Source organism: Nothobranchius furzeri, chromosome 7 (genome assembly GCF_043380555.1).
Source record: "Nothobranchius furzeri strain GRZ-AD chromosome 7, NfurGRZ-RIMD1, whole genome shotgun sequence".
NCBI classification, from domain to species: domain Eukaryota; kingdom Metazoa; phylum Chordata; class Actinopteri; order Cyprinodontiformes; family Nothobranchiidae; genus Nothobranchius; species Nothobranchius furzeri.
The window spans coordinates 75,278,686-75,290,966 of NC_091747.1; the positions used below are offsets into that span (position 1 = coordinate 75,278,686).

Genomic DNA, 12,281 nt, shown 5'->3' on the forward strand with positions numbered 1-12,281 from the left:
ACAATTTCCTCCTTTTTTTACATCATTGATGTGCCGCACGGTTTTATCAGTCAGTGATGTGTGACAGATCGTAGATGCAGCATTTATTCACTCATTTCATTATTTTCATTTATACACCAAACACCATTTAGAAGGTGGACATCATGAGTATTACTCCAGGTTTTCTAGGCTGAAGCTGTGTACACACCTGAATCATTCTCGGGTAATAATCTGATATGACAGAGCTTACGTCATCACTTTTTGCAGAACACACTATACTTTAAATACTGTTAGTTTTTACACCAAAATGTATTAGATGATGTGTTTTTTATCTACTTTGACTCACTCTGCAGCCTGATCAGTCTTCTGTAGACTGTTAATGAGTCAGGCTTCTATGAGTAATATTAAGTCCTTAATAGGGATATGTATTTTTGAAATTCTGGCGATACGATACATATCACGATACAGGGGAGATGATACGATACATCACGATATATTGCGATACATTCAGTCAGACGTAACAAGCAATTTTTTTTACTGAATTTATTGTAAGAACGTTCAATAAACAGTCCAAACTGATACGTAACATGTTTAACATGAGGTATCTGAACCATGATGGAGGGATTTACATTTCAATGGTGGAAACAAAACCCGCTGCACACTGCTGCTAACTAGCGGGTGGCGATTGAATTGCGCAAAACGAAAAGAAAATACACCAAAGTTTGCATGTAAATTCCAGTGTTGGGAGTAACGTGGTACAAAAGTAATTAATTACTGCAATGCATTGCTTTTTGCTGTAATGTGGTAATGTAAGGCATTACAGGGAAAGAAAATGGTAATATTTACTCGGTACAATTGTCAGTAACGTGGTAATTACGATGCATTTTTAAACCCAGAATCAAGCTGTGTTTCTTAAAAATTCAAATTGCGGGAAACCCGAAAAAAGATCCAGTATCTGCATATATGATGTCATTTATGGACTCAGCTTTGCGGGCAGAGAGGACGCAGCGGTAACGGCTCAAATACTCCAGCTGCGTCCTCCATGCGGCCGCTGTAACATTCACAAAATCGCTCCACTAAAACAAAATAATTCACTTGCGATCGTTCATATCAGCGCATGTTCTCTGGTATTCTGTGCTTTTCTGACGTGCTTTGCCTCAGCTGAGTTAATCTGGGCCCCGGTGATTTCAACTCATTGCTGCTGGAGCGCCACGCATGTGTAGATCCCTTTGGCTGACTAGTTAGAAAGTAGGAAATCTAGGAAATGGTTTTTCTGGAAGACGGAGAAAACATGCAGCATGCAGGAAGGTTAGAGAGAGAAAGGGCCGGAAATGATTCAAATAAAATCAAGAAAACAAAACAAAGGGCTTGAAAAGAAAAAAGTAGGTAGATTTATTCCCAATACACATTTTTACCAGTGAAAAGCAATAATATATAAGCATTTAATATTTATACATGTGATAGAATCAGATCACCCCAGAAGTCAGTCCCACATCCAGGGCCGTATCAAGGCATTTGGGGACCAAGGCAAATATAGGCTTGGAGCCCCCACCACCTCACTCCCTGCTCAGTTAATCTAAGATGGCAGCGTGCTTAGAGTACAGATTGTTGTTGCTTTTATTTCATAAACAATCCTTCTAAAGAACTGTTTTTAACAGCAATCCTAGCTCAGACATCACATCACCTTCCACTGGATGTGTCATGAGTTCACCAGGCATCAGATTACTAAACTCCTACTGAAGTTGTTTTGTTGAAAGTAACTTAGAGTAATGCAAAAGTAGTGTAATGCCTTACATTTTAAAATCAGTAATATTGTAATGTAATGAATTACTTTAAAATGAGGGTAACAAGTAATAAATAATGTATTACAGTTTTGAAGTAACTTGCCCAACACTGGTAAATTCTTTCAGGAATTAGATACACGGCTTTTGAATATCGATGTAATAATCGCAGGAACAAATATCACGATATATTGCCATATCGATATTTTCTTACATCCCTAGCCCTTAAGGACTTCTATTGACAAAATGTCCTTTTAGTTACCTTATTTAGATGCTAGCAACTGGGTAGTTGTTTCTTTTGAAGGAAAGTTTTCATCACTTAACATCATCATTAGTCTTTGTGATGAATATTTTGAGTTTTATGAGGATCAGATGGAGGAAAGCTCTCAGGAGCGGGGGTTGGTTTAATAATACTGTAACAGGATGTAATGTTATACCTCTGTGCAAATGTCACTGCTCATTCAAGTGTCCTTAAGCCTGTGAATCTGTAGCTAACAGATGTTTTAGTGCTGCTGCTCGGTTTGATTGTTTCTTCACAAGAGGCTCTGATTTCAGTGAGAATACTGTTGACTAACGCTGGTTAGGTCTGTTTACTCTGTCAGTGAGAACTCCACGTGTTCATCTCAATAAATGTCATGTTGCTGAGGGACCGTCACCATAGAAACAACCTCGGGTTGAAGACTGTTTTATTATGACATCATGAGACACCGTTTCATCACAATAACTGTTTAAACTCCGACACTTCCAGGTAGAAACAGGAAGTGATCACAGGCAATAGGAACGCTGCTCTGATCCAGAACCACTTCAGGGATCTTCTCACATCCAAACTCCCGACTGGCCTCAGGTTGGAGAAATAGTTTATTTTTCAGGACTGATGAGCTAACGGCTAGTCTGAGCACCAAGCTGGCCACGGCCCTCTAAAGAACATAAGTCTTGTTTTGTAATGTGGGCTGATTCTGATCGGATGATTAGCACGAACATCATCAGCAGCAAAGGGGTCAAGTCCAGCGGGAATCTTTTAATATTCCCGTGGGAATAACTGGGTAAGGTTACAGTGATTGATGTTTAAAGGTTTCTTATACGACGTTGGATAAGCTCCTCGTCGAGCTTTAATCTTGGCTATGCTCAGACTAGCCGTTAGCTCATCAGTCCAGAAAAAACTGTCAAAACGTCCCAAAAATCACCTTTAGCACAACAAACGTGGCTAAAACGTTGCACCTGAAGGCAGGTGAATAAGTCAGGACCAGGAGGAGCCACAGCTGTGTATCACCTGGATTTACAGGTACGTGAACGTCTGTCAGGTATCATGCTGTAAATGGTCCCACATACACACACACACACACAGCTGCATCACAGGTGTCCGGTCTGCAGCAGAGTGTATCTGGAGGTGAATCTCCCCACACTCTCCCCCTCCAGGAACTTCATGGCTCTCCAGTGGATCTTCCCACAGTTTTCCGGCCGGCCGAGCGGTCCCAGCTCCTCCTGGATGTACTGCAGCCACAGATCTTCACAGTAACAAAATCAGCAGAGTTAAAGTTTCTAATAATCGTTTCTCTTTGTGAAACAAGTCACATCAACAGGAAGAGTTTGTACAGAGCGTTTTGCTCATCTGTCTCTAGAACATGAAACTAAATAAGTGAGAACCATTTTTATTGGTCGTTCCTCATGAAAGGAATACTACCCACCATCATCGGAGGTGCCAAACTCCTGCAAGGCCCTCTCGTAATAATCCCTCAGATTGTTGATCTTCGGAGTTTCCTGGAAGAACAAACACCTTCAGGATCATCTGGTCCCATCAGTCCAACCAACAGAGTCATAATTATCCCGACTCTTCTCCTGGAACACCTTATGTTCCATAAACCTCAGCCACGTGATGAAGAAATGGGAAGGGGCTGATATACGTACTTGCTCCTTCTCAACTTCAATCATTCTAGTGAAAAGGCCCTTGGATAGTGGGCGGTTTTCTCGTAAGCTACAAAAAAAAAAAAGAGGAAGATGTTTCACCACAAGAGGAGACGACTTAAAGCTGCAGAACAAAAGGTTTCATAGCTTCTAAAGTGTAATTCTGCACGTTTGTTTTTAACGACGACACCTTAGAAAGGTCTTCCTTGCTTTTTTATAGCCTCCAGTTGAGTAGGACCAGTTAAGGTAGCTCTCTTTCATCTCCATGGCAACGGTCGTGATGGCAGACTGGAGCCCTGTCTGAGAACAGAGTAAATTGTGTGGGAGGTGTTGTCCTTTAACGTGTAAGTTGAGTGTCGAAGGCGTACCTTAAAGATGGCTTCCGTCTCCTCGGGTCGCTGGTTGGCCGTGCTCCACTGGATCTGCAGCTGCCACAGTGGAAGGCTGTCCTGTGAACACCCCAGGTGATCGACACTCATGTCAGAAGCACACACCGTAGCTCATGGTGCACAGTTACTAACTCGGAGACGAGATGAAGCACTTGTTGAACATGCTAAACCCACATGTTCTGTCGCTATGATGCTAACACTCTCTCTGTGTGTGTGCTGGCTGTAGGCCTGCAGGTGTGGGCATTTAATAATGGAGCTTATTCAGAGCATCGGCCAGCGATGGAGCATGAGACCGATCCAAATGGTAAATGGCCTGTGTTTGTATAGCACCTTCTTAGGATTCTACAACCCCCCAAGGCGCTTCACAACACAGTCAGTCATTCACACGCTGGTGGGGATGAGCTACGATGTAGCCACAGCTGCTCCGGGGCGCACTGACAGAGGCGAGACCTGCTTAACACTGGCTCCACCGGTCCCTCCGACCACCACCGGCAGGCAAGGTGAGTTATGTGTCCTGCCCAAGGACACAACAGCAGCATTCTCTGGTCAGAACCGGGATCGAACCTGCAACCTATCCGATTACTGGCCAACCCGCTCCATCTCCTGACCTGCTGCTGTCTCCTTGATGTTTTACTGACGTCCGTCTACGTGCTTCAGAGGTCCTCCTGTTGTCTGCATCCAGCCTGGATGGCTGCCCCTCCCGTCTTCCTGATTAGGGTGAATAATTACCACCTCTGTGCTTTAGCTTCAGCATCTGAACTAGATCACACCCACGTGTACAGAATTATGTGTCAGAACACACACGGAGGTTTTAAACTAGCCGTTAAGAGGAACAAATCCCATCTCCTGTGGGGAGTTCTCTCCTCTCGTGCAGAGAAACGTGAACACACGAGGGTTTTCTACAAACCCGACTGAAACCCAGCAGGAGCGTGCCCCTGCTCCAGCGTTAGAGTGGAGTTAATCCTGCTCAAGAGCTGCAGGGTTGGGAAACCCCACCACAACAACCAGCCTCCTGTTCACAGCCACAGACGCCTGGGACTGAGTCTAGAGGTGTGTATCCGTAGAAACACACACATTAATCTCTGTTATTAACAGCTCATTTTCAACCCGTTCTCCTCCGTCCACACATACAGAGGAAGCAGTTTGGGGAGATGGATCTGATGGAATAGAGACTAACTGGGCCAAAGAGATGACCCGGTTATCCAGGTGTGTGTGTGTGTGTGTGTGTGTGTACCTTGGGATTAACATGTGTGAGGGCGTCCTGGAAAAGCCTGCCCACGTCTCCGCTCCCCAGCTGCATTAGCGCCTGCAGGCTCAGACACCACACAGACACCGACTGGCTGTAGCGCTGCGTGGCTGCCATGGCAACGCCCGCTGCTCCCTCAGCATCCTCCGATGACAGCAGGATCTCCAGCTGGTCACACAGAGATCATATTGTGTTTTAACCAGCGTTTAGAGTTAGCGTGACTCTTCTGACCCTCTCCAGAGCTCTCCTGGTGTCAGGGAGCACACAGGTGTAAGCCACAAAGGGTCCCTGCTACAGACCCGGTGGGTCACAGTAGGCTGAATCCAAGCAGATTAACAGAAAGATCAGTGGAAGAAAAAAAAGTGGTAGGAAAATGTCCTCGAGCTAAATCCAATGAGGAATTTGGGGTGGGGGGTTCCTGTCAATCCACTTTGGGACCAGAGACAAAGGCAGAAGGCCTGGACTGATGCTCAGTAGTCCAAAGCCCTTTATTCAGATGGAAGTAGACTCTGCAGGTCATTTGGAAACCAAGGTCCCCGAGTCTGTAAGGAGAGTAGAGAGGACCAGAATCTACGTGGCTTCAAGCCCCGTGGGACGTTTCCATTCAGGGACGACTGCTGGCGTTGGTCCACTGGGTCTTCTGAAGTCCACGTGCACCTACCCACGCTGCCAAAGGGACCTCAGCAGAGCCGCAGGCTGACGGGCAAAACTGACACGGCCTCTGATGCAGGAAATCATCCACAAGGAGGCTCAACCAAGTACTGATGAACAGGGATGAATACATCTTTAAGAAGCCTGATTTTTCTGTTTAAAATATCTTTTTATTGATCTCATGGAAGTTTATACTTTTGGGTTTTCTGATATTTTCACCATAATCATCAGAATGACGAGAAACAAAGTTTTAAGTGTCACCAGGGTATCTGCAGGTTTAAGGGAGCCAAATGTAAGACTTTTTAAAGGCCACTTTGACCAAATTTAAGCTATAATTTTCAGCTATTGCCTGATTAACAATCCTGTTACCATTAAACTTGCACTTCCCCATGGCGCAAGCTCCCACTAGCTTAACCAGCTAATGTGCTCATCTAAAAATAGTCCCCCTTCACAACCAACTGAACGTGTACGGTTCCGCTTACGGCAACATCGTACTCAAAAAACGCTGAACACCAACTAGAAATTCACGAAAATTTTATAGAAATAAAAGAATCTTGTTTATTGGGTAATTTAAGACTTTTGGAAACTGTATTCAAGGATTATTTGTAATTTTTAAGGATTTTTAAGGCCTTAAATTTAGAAAAGCCAATTAAAGGCTTTTTAAGGACCCGCAGATGCCCTGATTGCACACCGAGTGGCATAAAACTGAAAAGTATCTGAGTTTCTCTGAGAATCCTGCTAAAACCCTTCAGAAGCTCCTGCAGCCGGTTAAAGCCGGGGTACGCTGTGCGACTTTTTCACTGTTTTGAGCCGATTTTCCAGTCGTGCGAGAATCCACGAGATCGGGGCGAGTTTTGCGCCGAGCGTCGTGTAGTGTACAGGGGGTTACGAGAGGCGATTAACACCACGTGACCAGCTACCGATCAGCAATCGTGAGCTCACACGAACTTCTGGAGTGTTTAATATTTTGCTCGTCCCTCGTGAGGGTATCGCACTGTTGAAGCGGCGCTGCGAGCAGCTGCGACCCAAAAAGTATCAGAACCGCTCACAGCGCATGCGCAATCCTGCATCAACACCGCTCGCCCGCTATTTCCCTAATAACACACGCTGTTCGTTTTAATTTCTACACGTTTTTTTACTCACAAAGATTGTCAAGAAAGCGTGTTTGTCGTGTTCATGTCAAATTAAACTGATCACAAAACACAGATTTACTTTCTTTATTTCGTTTTCCTCATCCAGCCCCCATAAATCCCTGTGTGTCCTCCTGCAGCACTCCTGAAGGACAACAGGCAAAACAAGACAAAAAAGTCTGACGTGTTGAGTAAAAACTGCTATTTTTAGCATATTTTTAGGGCCGACGTGTTGCTACCAGACGTACAGTGTGAGCAGTCAGGTCGCATCCGAGAACTGGGTCGTGTAGTGTGAGCGCATGACTCGTGAGATCTGCCCTGCGAGGAAGTCGTACAGTTTGAGCTGAAGCTGAGTGCTGCGAGTGGAAAAAGTCACACAGTGTACGCCCGGCTTAGTGGCGGCTTAAGGCCAAAGAAACATCCAGCATTCGGGGTTTAACCAGCAGCTTTAGAGGAAATAACAAAACAACACTGTTACTGGTTTGTAAATCCTTTCAGTCAAACTCTTTATTAGATAAATATTCAGCTTCGGGGTTGGGCGCGATGCAGATTTATTTTATTGTGCTTCATTTGCACAGAATGGAAAAATTCTCAAGAATAACCAAAGATGATAAAGATTTGGTTAAACAGATTTACGTATCTGGTGCTTTACGGCTGCAGAAAGCTCCACAGGAGTCTTACCCAGTTCCTGTAATAGTTCTCCTTCAGCAGCGAGGAGTCGTGGGCTCGTCTCAGAACTCCCAGCATCCTCTCCTGCCTCTGCGGCACGAAAACACAAACATCTATCAGGATTTGCGCGGCGTCCGACCCAAAAAGGGGCTAAAAGAATCAGACACCTTCTCCTTCAGCTCCTGAACGTTCGTCTTTCTCTTTAGTCTCTCCAAGCAGAAGGCCACATAACACGTCCACATGGGCTCTGTGAGGAAACACACACACACCCTGGTTCATTCTCTCACTGCATGAAAGCTGACAGTGTATTATATTTCTATTATAAATGTTTATAATCCCAACAGCGAGCGTACTTCCTGAGCTCCCACCTGTGCCGAGGCTCCTCAGGCCCTCCTCGTAGACCTGGCAGCAGCGCTCCTCTCTGCGGTCGATATCCGAGGCTCGGCCTCTGGCCGTGTGGAGCTCCTCTCCTGCTCCCGGAGCCTCCAGCTCCCTCTTAGCCATGAAGTCCCACGTCACGCTGTCGTCAGCGTAGTTTTTCTGTAGGCTGGACAGAAAACGAAGGTGAACATGATGATGCAGAAGAACAATTAGAGGTGGTGTCAGTAGAGAGGGCCTTACTCCTGCAGGATGGAGTCCTGCAGGTCTTTGGTGAAGTCAAAGATAGAAGCTATGTTTAGAAGTGAGATGACAAACTCTGCTTCTGTGGGACAAAGAGAAGCCAAGCTCAGCTCATCAACATCGTTTTTACAGAAACGTGTATTTGTACCAATAAAGCTTGGTTTATGCTTGACGCATTCACTTTCCGCGCGGTGATGCGGCTCGCGGATGGAACGCGCTTCACAACTCGCAGCGTTTATGGTTCATGCGGCTCGTCTCTGCGGTGAGCCAATATTCTCCCAAACTGTAGGGGGCAGCATGGAGCTCTACGGCATGCATCCAACACTACACCGTAGTAGAAGTAGAAATTACTGTTTACAACATGGCATTTCAGGATTTTTAACAGCGTCCTCGTCTTTTCCGACAGTGCGAGCTATTTCTCTCCAAGAATTATTAACAACATGTTGATCACGGTGATCTCTGAGAGCTGAATCATACAAATGTCTGTATTTACGAACCTCTGCCGTACTAGTTATTGCCGGTCCACTGTGTTTTTCCGCGTCCGTCCGTCCGCGTGGTTAGAAAATTTCCGAGGTGCGCGTTGCGGAAATCTTGGGCCGTGCGGAGGCGCGGTGGAGGGGCGTGGTTGTTAAAATGAGGCAACTTTTCCGCGCGGAGCCGTGCGAACCTCGCGGACGCATCAAGCATAAACCAATCTTAACGTTCCTGAGAGTTTACCTCTGATTTTCTCTGTAGCATCTATGTAGACCACCTCAGCCAGCTTACCGTTGAGGATCTCCGGAGAAAACTCATAACCCCCCTGGAAGGAGTCAAAACAACGTCCTGACACGGATCACAAAGGGGCTGTTTGTGTTTGAGCTCAGACTCACCAAGTCCAGATCAGCTTTGTCCAGATCCTCCTTCTGCTTCCTGAGCTTCTCAGAATGCAGCAGCTCCATGCGGAAATACTGAAGCACAGCGAGAGGCCCGATTTAGCGTGCTGCTTCTCAGACAAACACTTCCTATACTGCCTCTTTTACCTCCTGGTAGACCTTCTTGTTGTTTGGGTGAAAACGCAGCGCCCGCAGAAACAGATGCCTGGCACTCTCAGAGGAATCCCGATCCTCCAGCTCACTCTTGGCAGCCATGATCCACAGGGCTGGAGAAATAAATGTGAACGCTGAACCGGGGGAGGGGGACCCCTCGGAGGTGTTTCTGTGTGTGAATGCGGCGTTTGTTTGTACCTGGTTTGTCAGGGTGGATGGCCAGCATAGACGAGAACACCTTGCTGATCTGTCCTTTGGTCGCCTGATGAGTGAAGTCCCCCCACCACCACCAGAGATCAGGGTCAGAAAACAAAGTTATGTCGTTGTGAGCGGAAAAAAAAACAGATCTCTACGTACCCATTTCTTGCAAAAAGCAACATGTGAGAACCAGAGCTGCACGTCGTCCTGTTAGAACAATAAAAACATCGACGTTTACGTCGGTCTGTTGCACACTGACATATGAATTAAGGCTGCATTCCATTTAGAAGCTGTCGTACGAAACCAGCATGCACAGCTGCAGAACTTGAATGCGGCCGATCACACTGAAACAGCCTAAGCTCTCTCTGTTTATAAAGTTATTGTTGCCAAACCAGTCCACCATAATTAACTGTGACCTTGAATTAAAAGAGATATTATTCTCCGCATCTGCTTTTTGTGCAAAAAAAGAACAAAGTCCTTGCTCATATGACGTCTTTGTTTACGAGAAAACAACTTTCTCCTGCTGGGAAACAGATAAACAGTTAGACCCCTCCCTTCCTCACTTCTAGCCGGCTCAGGCACCAGCAACAGGATAAGGGGTGGACATACGGAGAGCTGACTCTCAGCAGGATCAGAGGTTTTTTTTATGAAACGGGAACAAACAGGAGCTAATGTCTTAAAAAAACAACAACACAGATCACTAAAGGCTGTGTGTTTGTTACCTTCCACTTCTTTGTGGCTCGTCTGAAGATACTGTTTATTCTCTGGATGATGGGAAACTCAATCTCCTCTCGTTTGAACTGGTAGTGGATGTGCTGCAAAAGACAAGCAAAGCAGAGGTAAACCTATTTAAGGAAAGTGAATCGGTCCAGCGGGTCTCCTCAAGAGTTTGGCATCATCCACTTACCGCTCGTCTCTTCTTGATCAGCTCTAAAACATTGATTTCATACTGAAATGTAAAGCAGACACTTTCCTGAGTGGTCTGAACATTAATGGTTCTATAAACCGGGGAGGTGGCTGTGCTTTACCTGGATGTATGCGATTAGGTCCTCCTTGTTTACGGTCAACCGCTGGAGCTTGTACTCCAGAGCTGTTGCTTTCTTTATTATGGATCTAAAACAACGACAGCGTGGAATAATATTAAACCTAAACACCTCACTAAACATCTTCTGGAGGAAAATAACAAAAGGTTAGATAAATACTTTAAACGGTAATAACCAGACAAAAAAAATCTGAAAGGTTCTTCAAAATAACAGACTTATTTCAAAGTCGTGCTTCTTAAACATAAAGCTGCTTTAACCCGCCGTCTTTCCTTTATATGCGTTGCTTTAAAGCAGCCATCTTTATTAGTTACCGTTAAAAGAATCAGTCTTTTACACTAATCTACCCACACTGTGTGGAGACCGCCTTACTTGACTTCTTTCTGGGTGAACAGTCCCACTCTCTCCAGCTGCTCCAGTTGTGGGATTCTGTCCTCGATCCGCTGCTGAACGATCTCCGCCATCTTTTCTCTAACGCTGGAATCAAAGACTCAGACTCCTCTAGCAGGTGGGATTCAGCTCTACAAACAAAAAACAAATGAATTCACATCGAAATGTCACGGGACGGTTGAACGAGGAGAAAGAAACCCTCTCACACACATGGGTGGAAGTTGTTATTTGCGGACTTTTCCGGTTCCGACTTGTTAATGGGTCCGACTAGAAACACAAGCCTGGAAACATTTGTATCGACCTCGAAATATTTAGCTAAAAACTGTTTTTATTTAACAGCGTCAGACAGAATGGTTGTGTGTATTAAAAGTGAAAACCAGTTAGCTAAAGGGCTTCAAACTAAGTTTTTGATTTACATGAAAAGGAGGATGGTAAATTGGCGCTCTCCAGTGGAAGTTCTGCTGAACTGGTTCTTATCTGAAGCTTGAAAAAACGAATTACTTTTTCCTTTTTGGGGGGAATAGTAATGAGGAGTAGGGGGTAGAGGGAGAACAGTGATTTACATTCAGAAAATTGTTACTTACTAAGATTGCTTCAAGTGAATTATTTCAAAATAAAACCCTTTAGTGTTTTGGAGTTGGTATTTATGTTTATGGCTAGTAAGAGGAAAACCCGCTCCAACAGTCTTTCTCTCTCGATATTTAGCCCAACTTTTAAAAACGTTATTCATTGTCAGACACAATGGCTGTGTGGATTCACATTGATAATTCCTGCTAGTTTTGAATTGACATGAAATGAATGGGGGGATTTGGCGCCCTCCGGTGGAGACATTTGAAATTTCACCTTGGTTCTGGTGAACACTTAGGAAGAGATTATTTTAGCCTCAGGTGAAAATATCTTATTATTTTTTTATCTTTGGAAAATAAATCAAGACCACCACCTCACCCCTGCCACGTGGATCTCAAGGGATAAACCATCAACCCTGCTCAATGGTCAACTTTCCTCGCGGGGTCACCCATAAAGACAGTGGGAGGTATAAGTGCGTATGTCAGCACCATGTTTCGGCTTAAAGCCAAACTAATTATCCAAGGAACTAATATACACAGTGATCCTATCAAGTATAATTATTTCTAAAACTTTAGATAAAATACTGGCTAGTGCAGCTGGCCTATAATTATCCAGGTCACCTTCCCAGGTGTGTCCTTAATAACTGGGACCAGCAGAATTCCCATAATTGAGTCTGGTAGTATGCCATGAATC

General features: G+C 44.9%; 1 protein-coding gene across 3 annotated transcripts; it reads right to left on the bottom strand.

Annotated features, from left to right (window-relative positions):
• Window positions 1-2,913: 2,913 nt before the first annotated feature.
• Window positions 2,914-11,322, bottom strand: utp6 (UTP6 small subunit processome component). Of its 3 annotated transcripts, XM_015954267.3 has the most exons (20): window positions 11,232-11,322; window positions 11,004-11,152; window positions 10,620-10,704; window positions 10,499-10,540; window positions 10,314-10,406; window positions 9,751-9,798; window positions 9,592-9,655; window positions 9,388-9,506; window positions 9,238-9,315; window positions 9,086-9,167; window positions 8,369-8,450; window positions 8,101-8,294; window positions 7,915-7,994; window positions 7,760-7,837; window positions 5,286-5,465; window positions 4,031-4,111; window positions 3,853-3,962; window positions 3,666-3,732; window positions 3,446-3,518; window positions 2,914-3,265 (listed from the first exon to the last, which is right to left on the bottom strand). In XM_015954267.3, the coding sequence occupies exons 2-20, from the start codon at window positions 11,093-11,095 to the stop codon at window positions 3,111-3,113; spliced, it is 1,803 nt and encodes a 600-aa protein (XP_015809753.3). In that variant the 5' UTR covers window positions 11,096-11,152; window positions 11,232-11,322; the 3' UTR covers window positions 2,914-3,110. The 3 variants fall into 3 exon arrangements, with proteins under 3 accessions (XP_015809753.3, XP_015809755.3, XP_015809754.3); XM_015954269.3 differs by lacking the exon at window positions 11,232-11,322 and having other exon boundaries at window positions 8,116-8,294; window positions 11,004-11,225; XM_015954268.3 differs by lacking the exon at window positions 11,232-11,322 and having other exon boundaries at window positions 11,004-11,225.
• Window positions 11,323-12,281: the final 959 nt, after the last annotated feature.